Here is a 19,513-nt window from a genome sequence, read left to right as displayed (position 1 = left end):
CATCAACATAATGGAGGTCGGTTGGGCGAGGGTACCACATGAAGACATTGTGTAATAGCATCTGCAAATCAAGAAAGGAGATGAACATTTGCTTTTGTTTGATTTCTTGCAGTTGGCAGATGAAGACTCGGATGTTTTTGGCTGGTGGGATGTAATAAGTCTTCATGGGAGTACTGTGTGTCTCTTTCCTGGCCCATCGGTTGTGTAGCAGGCAATTTCACCACCAGAGGTGAAGATTTGGTGGCTTGTTGCACAGTTGGAGGAGAACAGGAATGGGATGCTACAATTATACTGGGCAATTTTACAATTGCAGTGCTGAACGGGAGGTCACAAGTCTGTGTGGCCATGGCCATGTCTTTTGTGGAGTGAGATGTAACAAGAACGGTGCTGTAAATGCCGAATGGTGAGATGCAGAGCTTTCGATAAGCCAACAACTTTCAAGCAACAGGGTAAGGTGCTTTTTCCTTCACCCAGATCTCCTGGATGGCCTGCTCATCTAGATGCATGTGACATTCATGAGATAAGATGGCACAGTTGCCTTTACAACTGATACAGAGAGGAGGTCACCCTTGTGAGCATCCCTACCATAAGTAACACATTTGGCCATGTTTTTACAGGACAGACGAGTGTGGTTGTAATGTTGACACTGGTCGCAATGCACTGGGTAGGGAATGTGTGGTCAGACTGTGATGACTTCATAGCCTGCTTTTTTCTTCAATGGAAGCACTATTCAACCAAACATACAGAAAAACTGTGTGTAGGCAGTAAGGTTCCAACAACCTTTTTCGTTACCCGATGGACACCAGTGACACCCTGATCAAAGCAGTAAGTTTGGATTTCTCCTTCAGTCAGACCATCAAGCAGTTGAATGTAAATACCATAACACGAAGAATTCAACGTTTGAAGGGCCTCGACATGAACAGAATAGCCATGGAGCAGCAAAACTGTAAGCAGTTGTTGGGCTTGAAAATCACGACTGGTCTCCAGATGGTGTGTGGATGGATATGGTGTTATGGGCGCTCAACAGTGTAGTCTTTAGAGCCCGAACGGAAACAACAACGGACGAGTGTCACTAAAATGCAGCAAGTGCAAAAATAGGACTAAAATTATAGGTGAAAGTCTACAGAGGCAGTTTGCACGTCAACAGTAGCAAAGAGGAAAGCAGCACATAATGAGAACTGCAAGAGAACGGAGGGGAAGGGGTTAAAATGAAACACACAGCACATGGTTGGAACTGACCTATTACAAGAATAAAAAAGGAGTGGTAAGCCACTCGGCAACACACTAAATATTCCAACCTAAAATTTTTGGCTGAAGCCCAGAAACATCACAGTACCTTAAAACTTTCTTGACACTCGCCTCGTCATCGGCTAAAATCGAGGGCAGATCCCCACTAATATTAACTTCCGCCCTGACAAAACGATATAAATCACACTCAACTAAAATGTGGCGTACAGTGATTCGTACGCCACAGGCATCACACAGAGGGGGTTCCTCTCGCCGTAGTAAGAAGGCATGCGTAAGAGGACAGTGCCCTATGCGAAGACGTGTAAGGGTCACTTCGTCACACCTAGGTGACCGGCAGGAGGAACACCACGGCTGGATGGTGGGTTTCACCAACCGCAGCTTATTTTCCCTCACCGCCAGCCATTCCTCCTCCCACAATTGCATATACTTCCGCCGCAGCACAGAAACGACACCTTGCAAAGGAATAGAACATTGTGTCACCTCCAGTAACCTGCAGGCGTCCTTGGCAGCTCTGTCAGCTTGTTCATTTCCCCGTATGCCCACATGCCCTGGCACCCAGCAAAAGGACACTTGCTTGCCCTGTTGTTGGAGGATGTACAGTTGGTCGTAAATCAGCTGTTCCAACTTCTCCGCTGGGTACAGGTTCTGCAGTGACTGTAATGCGCTCAGTGAGTCAGAGCAAATTAAGAAGTGTTTGCCCTGAGTAAACCGTATCTTCTCCAATGCCTTCAGGATCGCGTGAAGTTCTGCGGAAAAAACAGTGTATTCCTGGGGAAGGCGAATCGTGATGACACGGTTAGGGAACACGACTGAGCAGCCAAGAAAATCCCCCTGTTGGGATCCATCAGTGTAGACTACTGTAAAATCATGATGCCTGTCTAAAATGTTAAAAAACAAAGATTTGAAAGTAAAATCTGATTTACTGTCTTTCTTAAAATTTGCCAAATCTAAAATCAGTGTGGGCCTCTGGAGGAGCCAAGGTGGATATCTGCTCCAACCTCGACGTGAAACATTAAAACCGGCCATACCCATCTCTAAAATGCAATCCTTTGCACGAATCCCATAGGGCCTTGTTGCTCGTTGCCGGTTGCGAAAAAGCCTTTTCAGTGGAGGCCGAGCAACAGTGTGGTATACAGGTGTGTACGGTGTGGATAATGTTTGATAGGCCTGGCGCACCATTAGTAGACGCCGCCGGAGGTAAAGTAGCGGTTCACCTGCCTCTGCTCAGAGGCTCAGTATGGGGCTCGTTCTGAACGCCCCAGTGGCCAACCGCATCCCCTCATGGTGCACCACATCCAACAGCTTCAAATAAGTGGGTCTTGCAGACCCATACACCGTGCATCCATAATCGAGCCGGGACCACACGAAGGCTCTGTAAAACCGGAGCAGACAAGTCCTGTCTGCTTCCCATGTGTGGTGACTAAGACATTTTAAAATAGACTGTGCCTTAAGAGACCGTTTTTTCAGTTCCTTAATGTGTGGCAGCCACGTAAGCTTAGAATCAAAAGTGAGGCCCAGAAACTTCACTGTGTCTTAAAATTCAGAACGGTGTCCCTCATACTCAACTCAGGCAAGTCGAAAATGGAACGAGAACGGTTAAAAAGAACACACACCGACTTATCAGTTGAAAACTTAAAACCACTCTTCTGTGCCCATTCATCCAAACGTCGCAGAGTGAGTTGCAACTGACGAGTCGTCGTTGCAAGGCTTGAAGAAGAGCAAAATACAGAGAAATCGTCCACAAACAAGGAACACTGCACAGGACTTTTCACAACAGACATAATACTATTAATAGCAATAGCAAAGACCGTCACACTTAAAACACTACCTTGAGGGACACCGTTCTCTTGTTCAAAGCGACTAGACAGTATGTCTCCGACTCGGTACTGAAAATAACGTGGCGACAGGAAGGACCGAATAAAATTGGGAAGACATCCACGAAAACCCCATTTGTGGAGCTGCCTGATGATAAGATGCCTCCAAGTAGTGTCGTATGCCTTTTCAATGTCAAAAAATATTCCCAACAGGTGATGCTGGCGCAGGAAAGCCTGTTGTATAGCCGCCTCCAGGAGGGCCAGGTTATCAAAGGTGGAGCGATACCTCCTGAACCCACACTGAAAGCGACTAAGGAGTTATCTGGATTCTAACATCCAGACAAGGCAGCGGTTGACCATCCGCTCCAAGGTCTTTCCCACGCAGCTAGTGAGGGCAACACTACGGTAACTACCCGGGCACGTGCGGTCTTTCCCAGGTTTTAAAAGAGGAATTAAAATTGCTTCACGCCACGAGTCGGGGAAGTGACCAGACATCCAAACTAGATTAAAAAGTCGGAGGAGGATTTCTTTATTTCTCCCTGTGAGGTGCCACAGCATGCTATAGTGGATTCTATCCTGACCAGGGGATGTATCACGAGCCCCCCACAATGCAGAATCCAGTTCCCACATGGAAAATGGGCAGTTGTACTCTTCTGTATTGGGTGAGCGGAAGTCAAAACTGCTCCTCTCAGCAGCCACTCTGTGGGGCTGGAAAGCTGGATTCTGACTGGCGGTTGCAGTAATAGCTGCAAAATGAGCCGCCATAGACTGGGCAATATCTTTTGGGGTCGTTTGGAGAGTACCATTCCACATTATAGCAGCCATAGGGCTGCTCCTTATGGTCTCCCATACAATGGAACTTTGCGTAGAACGATTAATGGTGTTCAGGAACTGCTGCCACGACCTCTTCTTGCTCTCTCATATAATCCGACGACACTTTGCCCTCGCCACCCAAAAGGCTGCAAGGTTCTCTACAGTTGGCCGGCATTTGAACCTACGCAGAGCTGCCCGTCTAGCCTTGACTGCATTCGTCGCTCCACCAAGGGACAGGCTGCCGCTTTGGTTGTCCCATGGACTGTGGGATGGACGCTTCAATGGTGCGGTGGATCACTTCAGTAATATGATCCACCCATTCCTGGACACTGACCCGATGTTCAAACTGGGCTAGTTGACTATACAGTGCCCAGTTGGCTCTACGGAGCATCAATCGAGGCGGTTTCCTTTCCGGTTCCACTGCATGTGGCAGGTGAATCCAGATGGGGAAGTGATCACTGCCGTGTAAGTCATCAACCACTTCCCATGCAGCAGTGTGGGCGATGGCTGGAGAGCAAAGTGATAGATCAATGGCAGAGAACGACCCAGTTGCAATGCAAAAATGCGTGCTTTGACCTGTATTTAGCAAATAGGCACTGGAAGACAGAAGAAGCCTCTCGATTGCTCTACCCCTGGGGCAAGTACTCACAGAGCCCCAAAGCATATTATGTGCATTAAAATCACCACAGAGGATGAAGGGGTGGGGGAGCTGTGTAAGAAGATCACTGAAAGCCTCTTCGTCGAGCACATCATGTGGGGGCAGGTAAAGCGAACATACTGTTAGCATATGACGCACATGTACTAATATTGCAACTGCCTGTAAATTCGTCGTGAGGGAGAGAGGCGAGGAGTGGTAGTCGGTGTTGACGAAGATACCTACTCCTCCTCGAGCTCTCTGTCCACTCAGGTCGTCCTTTTTGTGGAGGAGATAACCATGTAGCTCAGGGGTGTATGTTTCACTGAAATTTGTCTCTTGCAGACATACACACATAGGTCTATCCTGAATCAATAGACTTAATTCCTCCACATGTGTCCTGAACCCTTGCAGATTCCATTGCAATATGGGAGCCATCACGGTGGTTGTATTTTCTGCCTCTCTTTCCGCCGAGGTGGGGAGACTGCAGCGGGTGGAGGCTCAGTCTTGGGGCGAGATGATTGCCCCATATTCTCAGACTCCATCAGCTCTGGGGAAGAGTCTGATGAAGCGTCTAGTGGGACCACATTAACATGATCCGAGGGTTTACCAGCCGATTTAATCTGTTGGTGCTGCTTGATGTGTGCTTTCCTTTGTTTAGGCGGCTTTGCTAGAACTGGAGCAGGGGTGTTTATGACCACGCTGGGCTTTGGAACAGCCTCAGCAACCGGAGATGCCTGGGGTCTTCAATGTTAGCTACGGTACCTTTCTCTGCTGTTCGAGGAGGGGCTACAGGCTCTGATACACTTGCTGCATTGCAAGTGCACTGACACGTGCAGGTATTCGTGCCAACACGAACAACCTCTGTCTGTGTAGATGCATCGACTTTTGGAGGCGGCTTCTGAACAATGGAAGCAAAAGACGTAACGAATGTGGGTGGCTGCATGGCCTTAAAGATCTTTTTGGCTTCACTGTAGGGGATACGCTTAGTTGTTTTTATTTCTTGTATTTTATGTTCCTCTAGGAAGATTCTACAGTCCCTACTCCAAACAGGGTGGCTTTCAGAACAGTTTATACATCTGACAGGCGACGAACAGTCAATTCCGTCATGGGCAGCCTTACTGCAGTTGCCACACATCGCGTCTCCTTTACACCCTAGAGTTGTATGCCCAAAACGCTGGCACTTAAAACAGCGCATTGGGTTTTGGACATACGACCGGACGTTTAGTCAAAGAAATACTGCCTTGACGTGTTCTGGGAGTTTGGGGGTATTGAAAGTAAGAATGAAGGAGTCAATTTTCACCAGGTTCCCATCCACCCTTTTCATGTTGTTCTGAACGTCAACAATTCCCACCTGAGCCCACTCACTCTAATTCTTCTACAGTAATGTCAACAAGATCCCTGCAGGTAACAACACCCTTACTGGAGTTCAGGGTGCTGTGAATCTCTGTATCGATCGTGTATTCCCCCAAGCTTTTAGCTGTTTGAAGGTTAACTGCTTGCTGAGCAGTTGATGTTTCAACAAGCAGTGTCCCATTCTGTAAACGCTTCACTGATTTTAAAGTGCCAGCTATTCCTTCTAGACCCTTTTGGATATAGAATGGCGAAACCTTTTCAAAGGAACCCTCTTTCCTTTTTATTATTACAAACACATTCTGGTTGTCAGTATGTGCTCTGTTACTCTGAACTACTGTACGTTTCCTGACGCCTGAGTCAGGAGGACTGGCTAACCGAGCCCTCTTGATGGATTGGGCGGTAGTGCCTACCAGCGGTCCACCCATCCCACTGGCCAGCGAAAAATTAGGAGGAGGAAAAGGGGAAGAATTCGTGGTATCCATGGTCGTCCCACGAGCAGCTAGGGAAACTTATGTCCATCCAGACAGAGCCCTGCATGCCTGGTTAAACCTTGTACAACTGAGGTGCGGCAGGTTCCCCAGAGGTTGCCCGCTAGCGACTGTTCCACCTCAACAGCCATGCATCTTGTCGGCGTGCAGCACACCTTAAGATTGAAGGGTTTTTTATAAAGGTATGTACCGTCCTCGCGATCCAGGCAATCAAGCCAAGATCCCCAGTCCCTACGACACACAACGTTCCACCGTTGCGCCACACGGTGGTCGCTGAAGCATGCCCAGAGCTTACGGCATCTGCAGACTGGCGGCGCACACCAGTCCACAGCTCGAGGACCCCGGGTTCGCCAAGCCCGTACCCAGCAAACGAATGCTGAGCCCCCTGAGGGCTGGTCTCCAGAAGCAAAGTCCATTGCATAAACGAGAGCAGGATTTCACAGGGCTATAACAGCATCAACACCTTTCTGAACAATGAATGGATTAACTGTAGCAAAGGACTCACCATCTACGGTATGTGATGCCATGAGGAACCGAGGTGCAGCTGGGAGAGTCTTGGAAACTTTAGCCTCATTCTGTTCACTTTTAGTAGACATAGACTGAGATGGTGATTAACTTACTAAGAAAAAATCCCCCCATGATTTCCAGCATCTCTGATGGCAGGCTCTTTCCAACTGGAGGCCCTCAAGATGGGGGCTCACCCGCCTTACACGATTGTCCATACCTCCCGAACTCCTGACTGGGAAGAACTGGCAATTTTGGAAGGTCACAGCTCAGGCAACCACCCCTCCCTTTGCCTGGCCTGTAACAGCGGGTATGTACAACCCTTATCTGTCAAGCTGGGTCTTGGAACTACACATTTCTCAGTCACCTGTTACAAAGCAAACACATGGGCTGGCCTTAAGGAGCACACTGGGAGGAAGAAGAAACAACGAGGAACCTCAAACACCCAATCAGAGGAAGGGTTGACATGCAGAGTGAATACAGAAAGAAAAAACAGATGTGGGACTGTTCTGATGGCAGGCTACTAAAACTTCAGAACACATTCCCAAAAATATCCCAGACATGTTCCTCAAGGGAGGGGAAAAATTATAGCAGGAGGAAAGACATGCAGCACAGAACAGAAAGGAAAAATGTGTTGCAAAGGCTGTGGTTCCATGGTATCCAAGCATGAACTCACCAAACAATGGTGAGGCCCCTGGGATGGGGTATTAAGTTGGGGAACTTTCCACTGTGTACAGTTTCATCTGACAGGTGCACCAGTAGATGTAAAGAGAAGCAAGAGTACTTTACTAGTCTCAGAGTAAAGGACATTGTAAGGGAAAAAATCTGCAGAAGAAAACTGAATGGTGGTTGTGTTAGTTACGAGACAGAACTCAAAAATCATCTTATGTTGAAAGGAGATCTGAACATGTGAATGATCTGTCAATCTATGTACAAAATATTAAGGAACTGATGTACTTGTAAAACCATTTTTAGATATAACAGTTATTGCAAGAAACTTTGAGTTCCTAGGTAGTTTTGAGAGATGACGAAGTTCTCTTTCTAGCACTGCAACTACAAAAGAGGATATGAGGTCCATCCCGTACTGCTGGAGCATGGTTATCAGGTACTGATTAGCAGGCCCTGATCCCCAGCAAAGTACACACATCAAAAAAAGTTTTGCATACCACGGTTCCGAGAGTTATGGAACCTGTACAGAAAATTGGAATAAATATCAACATAAACATCATTTCCACCCTTTTTATTGCTCATGAAAACCACACATTGCATGTTGTACCACCATACAGCGGGATCATCAGAGATGATGGTCCAGACTGCTGTACACACTGATACCGAGTAATAAATCCTCTTGCACTAATGCAGGCCTGTATTCGTCATGGCATACTAGCCACAAGTTCAAGTCACTTTAGGCCCAGATTGTGTCTCTCCTCAATGGTGATTCGGCATAGATCCCTCAGTGTGGTTGGTGGGTCACATCGTCCATAAACAGCCTTCTCAATCTTTCCCAGGCATGTTAGATAGGGTTCATGTCTGGAGAACATGCTGGTCACTCTAGTCAAGCGATGCCATTATCCTAAAGGAAGTTATTCACAAGAGGGGCGCGATGGGGGCGCAAATTGTTATCCATGAAGATGGAGGCTTCGCCAATATGCTACTGATATGGTTGCACTATCGGTCGGATTGCATTCACATATCGTACAGCAATTTCGTCACATTCCATGTTCACCAGCAGCATATGTCGGCCCCACATAACGCCACTCCAAAACAGTAGGGAACATCCACCTTGCTGCACTTGCTGGACAATGTGTCTAAGGCATTCAGCCTGACCAGGTTCCCTCCAAACATGTCTCCGACGATTGTGTGGTTGAAGGCATATGTGACACTCATCGGTGAACAGAACATGATGCCAATTCAGCATGTTGTTAGGCCCATCTGTACTGAGCTGCATGTGTCATGGTTGCAAAGATGGACCTTGCCATAGACGTCGGGAGTGAAGTTGTGCATCATGCAGCCTATTGAGCACAGTTTGAGTCTTAGCACGATGTCCTGTGGCTGCACAGGAAGCATTATTCAATATGGTGGCATTGCAGTCAGGGTTTCTCCGAGCCATAATCCGTAGGTAGTGGTCATCCACTGCAGTAGTAGCCTTTGGGCGGCCTGAGTGAGGCATGTCATCGACAGTTCCTGTCTCTCTGTATGTCCTCCATGTCCGAATAACATCACTTTGGTTCACTCCGAGACGCCTGGACACTTCCCTTGTTGAGAGCCCTTCCTGGCACAAAGTAACAAAGCGTACTTGATCGAACTGCAGTATTGAACGTCTAGGCATGGTTGAACTACAGACAACACAAGCCATGTACTTCCATCCTGGTGGAATGACTGGAACAGATCGGCTGTCTGACTCCCTCCATCTCTAATAGGCGCTGCTCATGCATGGTTGTTTACGTCTTTGGGCACATTTAGTGACCTCTCTGAACCGTCAAAGGGACTGTGTCTGTGATACAATATCCACAGTTCTGGAAATCGGGATGATGCAAAATTTTTCCTTGATGTGTTTATATCAGGCAACTGGAATATTTTATAAGACACATGACTGACAATTCGAGAAACTGTAATATGTAATGTAGGGGTTGGTAAGAAAATGAACCCTATTCATAAGCAAGAAGAAACTTATCATACATAAGACACCCATAAACCATTATTTATTAATATTCCTCATCAGCCACAGAAAGAAACCTGCCACGGCTGATAAAGACAGGGAAGTCTGCTAGGATTCTGAGACAAGGGGGACACAAAGTAAATTATATATACAGGTACACACTTTAATTGTGTGAAACTAACTTACAATAATATACCTTTTCTCTATTAAATTTGTCCTTAGTAGGGGACAAAACTTTTCCAATTATACTCTTTGAGCTGGCAAGAATTTTGTCTTTGACATCTTTTACCGATGTTGGAGACTTTTCTGAATTGTCCCCAGAGTCACCGGACACAAGCGGTAACCGGAGCCTAAGTAAAGAGTTCTGCCGAGCTGTCTTTGGGGAAAGAACTGCACTTTTGTTTCCTTCACTGTCACCTGTTCCTTCCGAATCAATTGAAGCAGACCTGAAACACACAAAGACTCAAAAGTTACACATAAATAATAATTCAACTTGTTGGCCATCTGGGCCAAACTACAGATAAAACTTTAAATTTCTTCACACTGTGAGGGATCACATTTGCACAGCCATTTAGCATATAACTACCATCAGTAACAGATCATCCACAACTCAATCACTGTAAAATAGCATTTACTAACATTACTAACAGAAAAGCACTTATTTCAAGAAGAGATATGTATAGAAATTAGGACTTGCAGCCTGTTACAATTTTATACAGTGAACACCCAAAATTCCAATAGTAAGATTTTCATCAAATATAGAGTGCAGTAGTTGTTCCATCATCCATACTTCCTTAATCAGGCAGTACTGTTAGGCTACAAATCTGAACCAATGTGAATTTATTAATTTGCTTATGTCAATTGTTACAGTCATTACTGATCGAGGACCTGGATATCTGTTGACAAAAAATAAAGCAATGAGCTGGATATGACATGAATCTTGCAAAAGGGACATACAAAGAAGAATTTAGTAGGAAGCGCCAACACACATTCCCACCAATGACGGCACTAAGTGGAAAACTGGAAATATGCATCATCGAGCTGTAAGCATTAAGTTATGCATGACTTAAAAGTAAACAAAAATTATAGGAGTAATCAATGTCATTAAACAGTAGATACAAGACTCTTGATTAGCATTCATCCCATAAAATGGGCTGCAAGGAGATTTTGTACTTAGATGTCTACTGCTACTTGAAAACATAATCAAAATTTACAGCTGCAATATCATAGTTCTTATAGTAAAGGTGCTCAATGTAGTGTGTCAAAGAACACGTTAGATGAATTACTAATGAAAGTTTATACCATATATCATTTAAATAGTGAGTTCAGTGTGGTGTGCACGGTGTTCCATGTTAACACACAGTCAATTATGAAGAATGGCAAGCCATCACATTCCCTCTACTTATTTCCAATTCTGGCCTGGTAATACAGAAAGTATGTCGTGTAAATACATTAAACCACAGAATGTTCACATGCTTTATTCAACTACAGCTTTCATATATTGTGAACCATCATGGAGTGTTATAAATTATGTAATGCAGTATTCCATCATCTACCTGGTGTGCATCGTGGATAGTATTTGTATTCTTTCTTCTTCTGATATTCTGGCTGATAACTTTACAGTCACCTTTAAGGTGAGTCATTGGCATGTTATCAGGCAGAATATCTGAGGAAGAAATAATACTATTATGGATGTGCACCTGAAAGATGATGGATTATTCTACCTGTTAGGAAAACTTCAAGAAACATATGTAATACTTTTCAATAGTGTCACTCCCTCTTTATTCTCTTTTGACACACTACTGAATGCTTGCATTTTTTTAAATATTTGTATGTATCAACCAGTCTAATGCAACTTGAAAAGCAGAATTTGTACACTGTAGAATATCCACATCACTGCTACATCATCAATTACACTTCATTAAACAATAATTCAGAATTCAAAGGCAAAATTCCGTGTCACTAAATCAATTATCAGCAGCTGCAGAATACTTTTCCAGATCCTTAATGTGGGAAAACGAAAAAAAAAAAAAAAATGTTAAAAGAACATACCTGAACCTCTTTCATTTTGTGGATGACACTTTTTACTGTAAGTGCAGATAGGCTTCAATAAGAATCAGTATGCAGCACCAGTTTTGAATTCACTTGTGAAACGTATTTTTTAAGAAAGTAAATATTTAAGCAAGCACTGTTCCCTTAAAAATTATCATTTCTTAAAGTACCCAATAGCTAGCAAGATTCTAAAACAATAATTTCTACAAAAAAAGGTGATAGACATTGAAATACTTTAGCTACATGTACAACATTGAACAATGAGTCAATTTTAATTTTTTAATGTAACAGTTTTTTCATATATCTAAAATATCACAATGATTATTCATTTCACAGTGCAGTGTACTATATTTGTCTATGAAATCTCTTATCTCAATGAGAAAAATACAACCATTCATTCTAAAGGTATAATATCCTGAAGCAACAGAGATCACAAAAGAGGAAGGTCTATTCATATTATATTACAACTAGCGAAACCTTGATTGGGAATTCATGTCACTTGAAATGGATTGGTAAATTGGTTGGGATCTTTGGTATTAAATATTTAATATACACTGATCAGCTAGAACATTATGACTACTGACCTACTATCGATACAAAACCATCCAGGCGACAGCAGTGTCACTTGGCGAGGAGTGACTGCTAGACAAGACACACACAGGCTGCATGTAGTATCAGTGAGCATGCTGCCCTTGTGTAGAATGGGGAAGGCGTGCGATCTATCAGAGTCTGACCAAGGACAGATTGTAATGACCTGGAGGCTCGGCAAGAACGTTTGAGAAACAGCACAGCTTTTCAGGTTTTCCAGGAGTGCCCTGGTGAGTGTCCTCAACACATGGCGAAACCAAAGCGAAACCATGTCCAGACATTCATTGTGGGGTTAGGCAGCCACCCCTCATAACAGAGTCGAAATTCATAGGCTGGGCAGACTGGTGAAACAGGACAGGTGGCAAACTGTGGTGGAACTAACATCAGACTTTAATGCCAGGCACAGTACAAGTGTGTCTGAACACCCTGTGCACCAAACACTCACAACGATGGGCCTCTGCAGCCGACAACCCATGCATGTGCCAATGTTAAATCCATGACTAATACTAAAATGGGCACATGACCATCAGTACAGGATGTTGAAACAGTGGCAGAGCACTGCATGGTCTGATGAATCCCACTAGCTTGGGAGGGAGGGGTGGGGGGTCAAATCTGTTGTCTTCCAGGCGAACAGCTCCTAGACACCTGTACTGCAGGATGAAGACAAGCTGGTGGTGGCTAATTATGCTCTGGGGAACATTCACGTGGGAATCCATGGGTCCAGTGTAGCTCTTGCAAGGCACCATGATGGTCAAGGAGTGTCGTATACTGGTTGCAGACCACATACACCCCTTCACGACACGTTTCCAAATAGCAGTTGCATTTTTCAGCAACATAATGCACCATATCACAAGACCTGGAGTCTGCTGGACTGGTTTGAGGAACACAGTGGCGAGTTCAAATTGATGTGCTGGCCCGCCAACTTGCCAGATCTGAACCTGATAGAAAATATCTGGGATGTGATTGAATGTGGCAGCAGAGCTCACCACCTCCTCCCCGGAATTTATGGGAATTAAGTGACTTGTGTATGCAGATGTGGCGCCAACTCCCTCCAGTGACCTACCGAGGCCTCCATGCTACAAAGTGTTACCACTGTTATTGTCCCAAAGGTGGACGTATTGGCTATTAGGTAGGTCATCATGATGTTCTGGTTGATTAGTGATCAGTGTATATGGGATTTGGATATACATCCTAAACTACTACTCCCACCTTTTTCTCTATGCATCTCCTCCTCCCTCCCCCCTTTGTCACTTTCCTCCTCCTCCTCCTCCTCCTCCCCCAGTCTCTCTGTGCATCACCACCTCTCCCTACCCCTCCCCCCTCTCGGTATTTTACCCCTTTATTGTTCTTGCAAATGCAACCTTGGTTGTGAATTGCAGTCATTTAAAATGAATGGGTAAATAAGTTTGAATCATTAGTCTACTGGGCATGAGACACACCTTTCCTGCTGCTATATCTGTAAGGACAGTATTTCAAATGGTTGTTATATGTGAATCAGTAGTATTACCTGCTTTTGGATGATTCAGATTCTGTAATAGTATTCTAATCATAAGCTGATGAGCAATAAATACTATTTTCCTGTTTTCTCTAAACCAACAACCAGGAAGAAAACAAAACAGCACATTGTTGTGTATGCATTATTTTAAACATTAGATGATGTCTTTATATGTCTACATGTAAAGTCATTCATTATAGGAAGTTTTCCATTAATAATAAAAAAAATACTATTCTTTGGAACAAGTTGAAAAAAAAGTTAAGGGTTAATCCAAAAGTATTTAAGGAAACAAAAGAAACTTGCACTATCTCAGTCGATCTAAAATCTAAGATCCAAGCCTCTTCCATACAGGTTTCATGTTCCTAATGTTTTGTGGCACTACAATGTTCAGTCATACTAAAAGATACAAAAATAAAATGTATTTAAGCTACACAAATCCTACATACATTCAACAATAATCTAGAAAAAAAATGACAATCTTTTTCTCTTTTTTGGTGAGTTGTTCTAATACAAAGTTCTCGAGTTTCCAAATGAGCAAGTTAATCAAAATGCCACCCCATTTCACTGAACATACATTTGGGGGGGGGGGGGGGGGGGAGACCCTCTAACTTTATATTAATTACAAAAAAATCCATGTTTGTAAATTATATGGAAAATACTAATATAGAACTATTATCATTGGTAGTAAATGCCGAACCATGTTGCTGAGGACAAAAGTCAGGTTCATTTGCCTTTGGTACATCGTATTATATGTTCCAATCTATGAGGGAATAATACAGTTTAAAACTGATTTTGATCATTCATCTACATGAGATAAATCTTACTTGTGAGTCTTGAAGTTGTGTCCACTGATCCACAGCAACTGAGTGTATGGCGACGGAAAGAAAGAACAGTGGATACAGCTTTGTGAAGACGTCAAGCAGAATTTTTCTCAAAATGACGATTGTCTAAACACTATAATTGAAAATAGTTGCAATAATTGCCGTTTATTGCGATTTGGACTATATTATAAATAACAATGTAATGCATAACAAAATAAATTTCAAACTCAAACCGAAATCATTATATCTGTTTGATAGCCACTTCTACTCTACATAATTTTTTTAACGTGTGTAAAGCATGCATGTGGATGTATTTTACTGTAGCAGTTCAATGTAAATCACTATGTGTAACAAAGAATTACTGGTAGCTAACGCTAGTATAAAAGACTATTGTAAAAATGTCAGTAGGTTATCATATTTTTCAGTAACAACAGGCATTATGAGTTTAAACTAACTCATTCAACATTTCAGTGGGAGAACACATTTATGATCCATTGAACAAGCTAACAATTATGTTGTTCTGTAAACAACTCAATAGAATGCTAACCGATAATGTCTAAAAGCACCGATACCTCAACAGGTAACTGACCCTTTCATTTTAAGGTATTTTCCAATTCATACCTTGGAAATGGCAGTGGTTTACTTGTACAAATACTGGAGTTTTTGATGAATTTATCCAGCCACATTCTCGCGAGTAATACAACAGTCTGGGAAAAGCTTATTTCTCCTTGGGCAATGTTTGAACATTATAGTCGGAATACTTCACATGCTACATATTCCTAATCAATAAAAGCTAGGAAGTTCTCAGATATAGTGTACGCAATTGATATGTTGACAAAAGCGTTTTTAAACCATGAGCCTTTAAAACCAAGAAAGATCATTACTTTACTTTGTTTCAAAGTCTACATCGTAATACCATCTGCTACCTGAGTCCATGTCTGAATCATCTGATTGTAAATTTAGGATGATACTTTCAAGGCTTTTATCCATCTTCACCTCCCTGTGAAAGTCTTATTTCTGAAATATTTCAGTGTGACACACACAGTGTTTGTGCGCTGAAGGGGGATGCTGTCCATTGCTTCATGCCCAATCCTTTCTGAGTCTGTTATCTTGAATATTCTGACTCCCCCCCTCACACACACACACACACACACACACACACACACACACACACTGGTAGTAAACTATGCACAAATTAATTCTATTGGATTATACTGACAGTAATATGTGGGTAAAGGCAAAACTGTATGGCCACACTCACAAACAGGAAAGTCTATCGCCTGACTTTTATAAATTAAAGATTTGCAGGAGTTTAGCACAATTCTGACTTATATTGTCTGGAATATTTTTATTTTTTAGCCATCCCCTTTCCTGGTGCTCATACCTGGTCACTTCTCTGTAACAGCTGAGTGATAACCGGCATGATAATTACAATGACCGACTTTGAAGCTAGGTATGGTAAGACTTGTTCAGTGAGTCACTTCGAAGGGTAGTCACTACTGTTTTTCTTATGCCTAAATACAAGTTTACTCTGAGGAACCAAATCAGAAGAGCTAGCATGCAGAATAAATATCTGAGAACGTTTTCCTGAGGAAACTTTAAAACTGCCAGTACCAGCAGGTATTCATGGAATGATTCTGATTCACCCATGTTTCATCAAGGTAATACACCGCAGAACTACCTCCTCCTCTTGTATCATGCATCTTTATAATGGACGTGGTTCATGCTGCTTCTATGTCACTTCTTTCAATCAAAAACTCTCTTCTTAACATATTTGAAATCAATGTATTTTAAAATTCTTTGCACTGTTAAAATGCTACCTTTGAAGCCAGTTTGCTCAAGCATAATTGTAACATGCTTTTTTGATGGAGGATATTCCCTTCTTATGCACATTTCAAACACAAAGAACTTTAAAACAACATTATCAAAACCATCCACTTGTGTTATAGGTTTATTGCGTTTTCGGTGATTTTCAGGTGAGATGAAAACAAATTTTCCTGAGGTTTCTACAGCTCTGACACTTACGTTTACTATTCTCTATACAGTCCTTTCACCGACACACTTTTGCTGTTTGTTCTTGAGTCTTCAAAATGTTGAAAATAGAAGTACTGCTCTCAGATTCACATTTGAAGAAGGTGTATATGCAGAGCATAAACCTCCTCGACTGCTTGTGAAGCATCTACATCTACAGCTACATCTACATGATTATTCTGAAATTCACAATTAAAGTGCCTGGCAGAGCATTCATAGAACCACCTTCAAGCTATTTCTCTACTGTTCCCCCCTCGAACAGTGCGCAGGGAATACTAACGCTCAAGCTCTAATTTCTCTTATTTTATTATGATGATCATTGCTCCTTATGTAGACGGGTGCCAACAAAGTATTTTCACGATCTGAAGAGAAAGCTGGCTACTGAAATTTCATGATAAAATCCTGCCACAATGAAAAATACCTTTGTTTTGATGATTGCCACCCCAATTTGCGTATCACATCCATGACAGTCTCTCTCCTATTATGCGAAAATACAAAATGGGCTGCCCTTCTTTGAACTTTTTCAATCAATCCTATCTGCTGTGGATCCCACACCTGACAGAAATACTCCAGAAGAGGGCAAAAAAGTGTAGTGTAAGTAATCTCTTTAGTAGACCTTTTGTATTTTCTAAGTGCTCTACCAATAAATTACAGTCTTTGGTTTGCTTTCCACACAGTGTTATCCATGTGATGGTAGCATTTTAAGTTATTCATAATTGCAATCCTTAAACATTTAGTTAAATTTACAGCCTTTAGAATTGTGTGTTTTATCCTGTAACCCGAATTTAGTGGATTCCTTTTAGTACTCATGTGGATGATTTCAGATTTTTTATTGTTTAGAGTCACTTGCTACTTTTCTCACCATACGGATATCTTGTCTAAGTCGTTTTCTAATTTGTTTTTAGCTCTGCTGACTTTATAAGATGGTATATCACAGTATCATCTGCAAACAGTCTAAGAGGGCTGCTCAGATTGTCTCCTAAATCATTTATTGGAACAGAAACAGAGAAATGCCAGTAACACTTCCTTGCAAATGCCAGATATTACTTCTGTTTGACTATGATTTTACAATGATTACTACATACAACAATCTTCCTGACAGGAAATCGTGAATGCAGTCGCACAACTAAGACTATACCCCACAGGCGCACAATTTAATTAAAGTTGCTTGTGAGAAACTTTATGTTTATTGCCGTCACACGACATTTTCAGTTGGAAATCACACTAAAACATTTACAGACACACACATGCACACAGCTATACTGCTACAAGAAAGTAACATCGACATCCGAATGAGTAATTTGATCGCTCAGTGAATGAAACTGCATTGTCGCAAAATACAGCAACAGCGCAGCATGTGGGAGAGAGATCCTCACAGTCTAGTTTGTAACTTATAGCCGCTCGGAACGAGAATGAATCATACTGGCTGTTAGCAGTTAATGGTGGGGGATGCACAGCATGGCTGAAAATAGGGCAGTCTTCTAAAGTGACATGAACTATAATTTTATATAACAACAAAAATAATCAATTATTGATAATATAATGTAAATGGACAGATAAAAAAAATCTACTCACCAAGCTGCGGCAGGGGAGCGCGCACACACACACACACACACACACACACACACACACACACACACACACACACACACACACGTACATACGTTTAACTTTCACAAGCTTTCGGAGCCAGTGGCTCCTTCTGGCAGAAGAGTTGAAGGGGAAGGAAGAGGGGTGAAGGAACAGGACAGGAGGGGTTTAAGGAAAGGAGTACAGTTTAGAAGCCACTCAGAACCCCAAGTCAGGGCAGACTTACCAGACGGGATGAGAAGGAAAAACCAATTGTGACCTGCACAGGATGAGGTTTGAAAACCAGAGACCTTAAAGGTGGGGTCATGTCATGTAGTACAGCGTGCTCTGCAACAGGATATTGTGTGTTGCCTGTATACACCCTCTGCCTATGCCCATGCGTCCTGACTGAAAACTAGGTGGTAGTAATGCGAAGCGGAAAGCTGAACAGGTTTTATATAACAGCTGGTATATGACATGTCGTTTCACAGGTGGCTCTCCCTTTGACAGCATATGTATTGCCAGTTACTGTACTGGAATATGTGGTGGTAGGAGGGTGCATAAGGCATCTCTTGCACCAGGGACGGTCACAGGGGTAGGCGCCACAGGCTAGGGAGATGGGTGCACAAGGCGCATAGGGTCTGACAAAGATATTGTGTAGACTGGAAGGGCGATGAAAAGCTATTCTAGGTGTAGTGGGCAAAATCTCAGATAGAATGGATCTCATTTCAGGGCACGATTTTAGAAAGTCGTGGCCCTGTTGAAGAAGCTGATTGATACACTGAAGACCAGGATAATACTGGGTGAAAAGTGGTGTGCTCCAAAGTTGTTTTTTGGAGGGATCAGCAGTACCATGATTAGATGTGATGGCCTGGGAAATCTACTTTTGAACTAGGCTGTTGGGATTATTAAGTCCATTGAAGGCCGAAGTGAGAGTGGCGATGTATTGTTCTAAAGAGTCTGCATCCAGACGTTCGCCTAGAATGCCGAGGCTGTATGGGAGGGAATATTTGACATGCTAAGGATGGCAACTGTCAGGATGCAAGTACTGTCAAACGTTCCCTCTCATACAGCATCGGCATTCGAGGTGAACGTATTTGTTCGGATGCAGACACTGTAGAGCAATACACTGCTGCACTCACTTCAGCCTTCACCGGACATAATAATCCCGACAGCCTAGTTCAAAAGCAGATTTCCTGTGCCATCACATCCAATCCTGACACTGCTGATCCTTTCAAAAAACAACTTATGAGCACACCACTTGTCACCCAGTACTATCCTGACCTTGAATGTATCAATCAGCTACTTCAACAAGGCCATGACTTCTTGTTGCCATCAAAATATACATCCAGAGGAAGACAACCATATAAACATTGCTTCCACCAAGTAGGCTCATGGACAGTGAGACTGTGAAGATACACTCTAATAACTGCCACCTCCA

At 43.0% G+C, this 19,513-nt stretch overlaps 1 protein-coding gene across 3 annotated transcripts in view; it reads right to left on the bottom strand.

Moving 5' to 3' along the window:
* LOC126263010 (EH domain-binding protein 1) overlaps window positions 1-19,513 on the bottom strand; it is a 206,933-nt gene that overhangs the window by 83,637 nt on the left and 103,783 nt on the right. For all 3 annotated transcript variants that reach the window (XM_049959974.1, XM_049959975.1, XM_049959976.1), the window contains exon 11: window positions 9,713-9,962. In XM_049959974.1, coding sequence (XP_049815931.1) covers window positions 9,713-9,962 — 250 coding nt within the window. The remainder of the gene's footprint in view (window positions 1-9,712; window positions 9,963-19,513) is intronic.

The sequence above is a fragment of the Schistocerca nitens genome, chromosome 6 (genome assembly GCF_023898315.1).
Source record: "Schistocerca nitens isolate TAMUIC-IGC-003100 chromosome 6, iqSchNite1.1, whole genome shotgun sequence".
Taxonomy (NCBI): domain Eukaryota; kingdom Metazoa; phylum Arthropoda; class Insecta; order Orthoptera; family Acrididae; genus Schistocerca; species Schistocerca nitens.
Note: the sequence above shows the minus strand (reverse complement) of the source record. Positions and strands in the feature narration are given on the sequence as shown.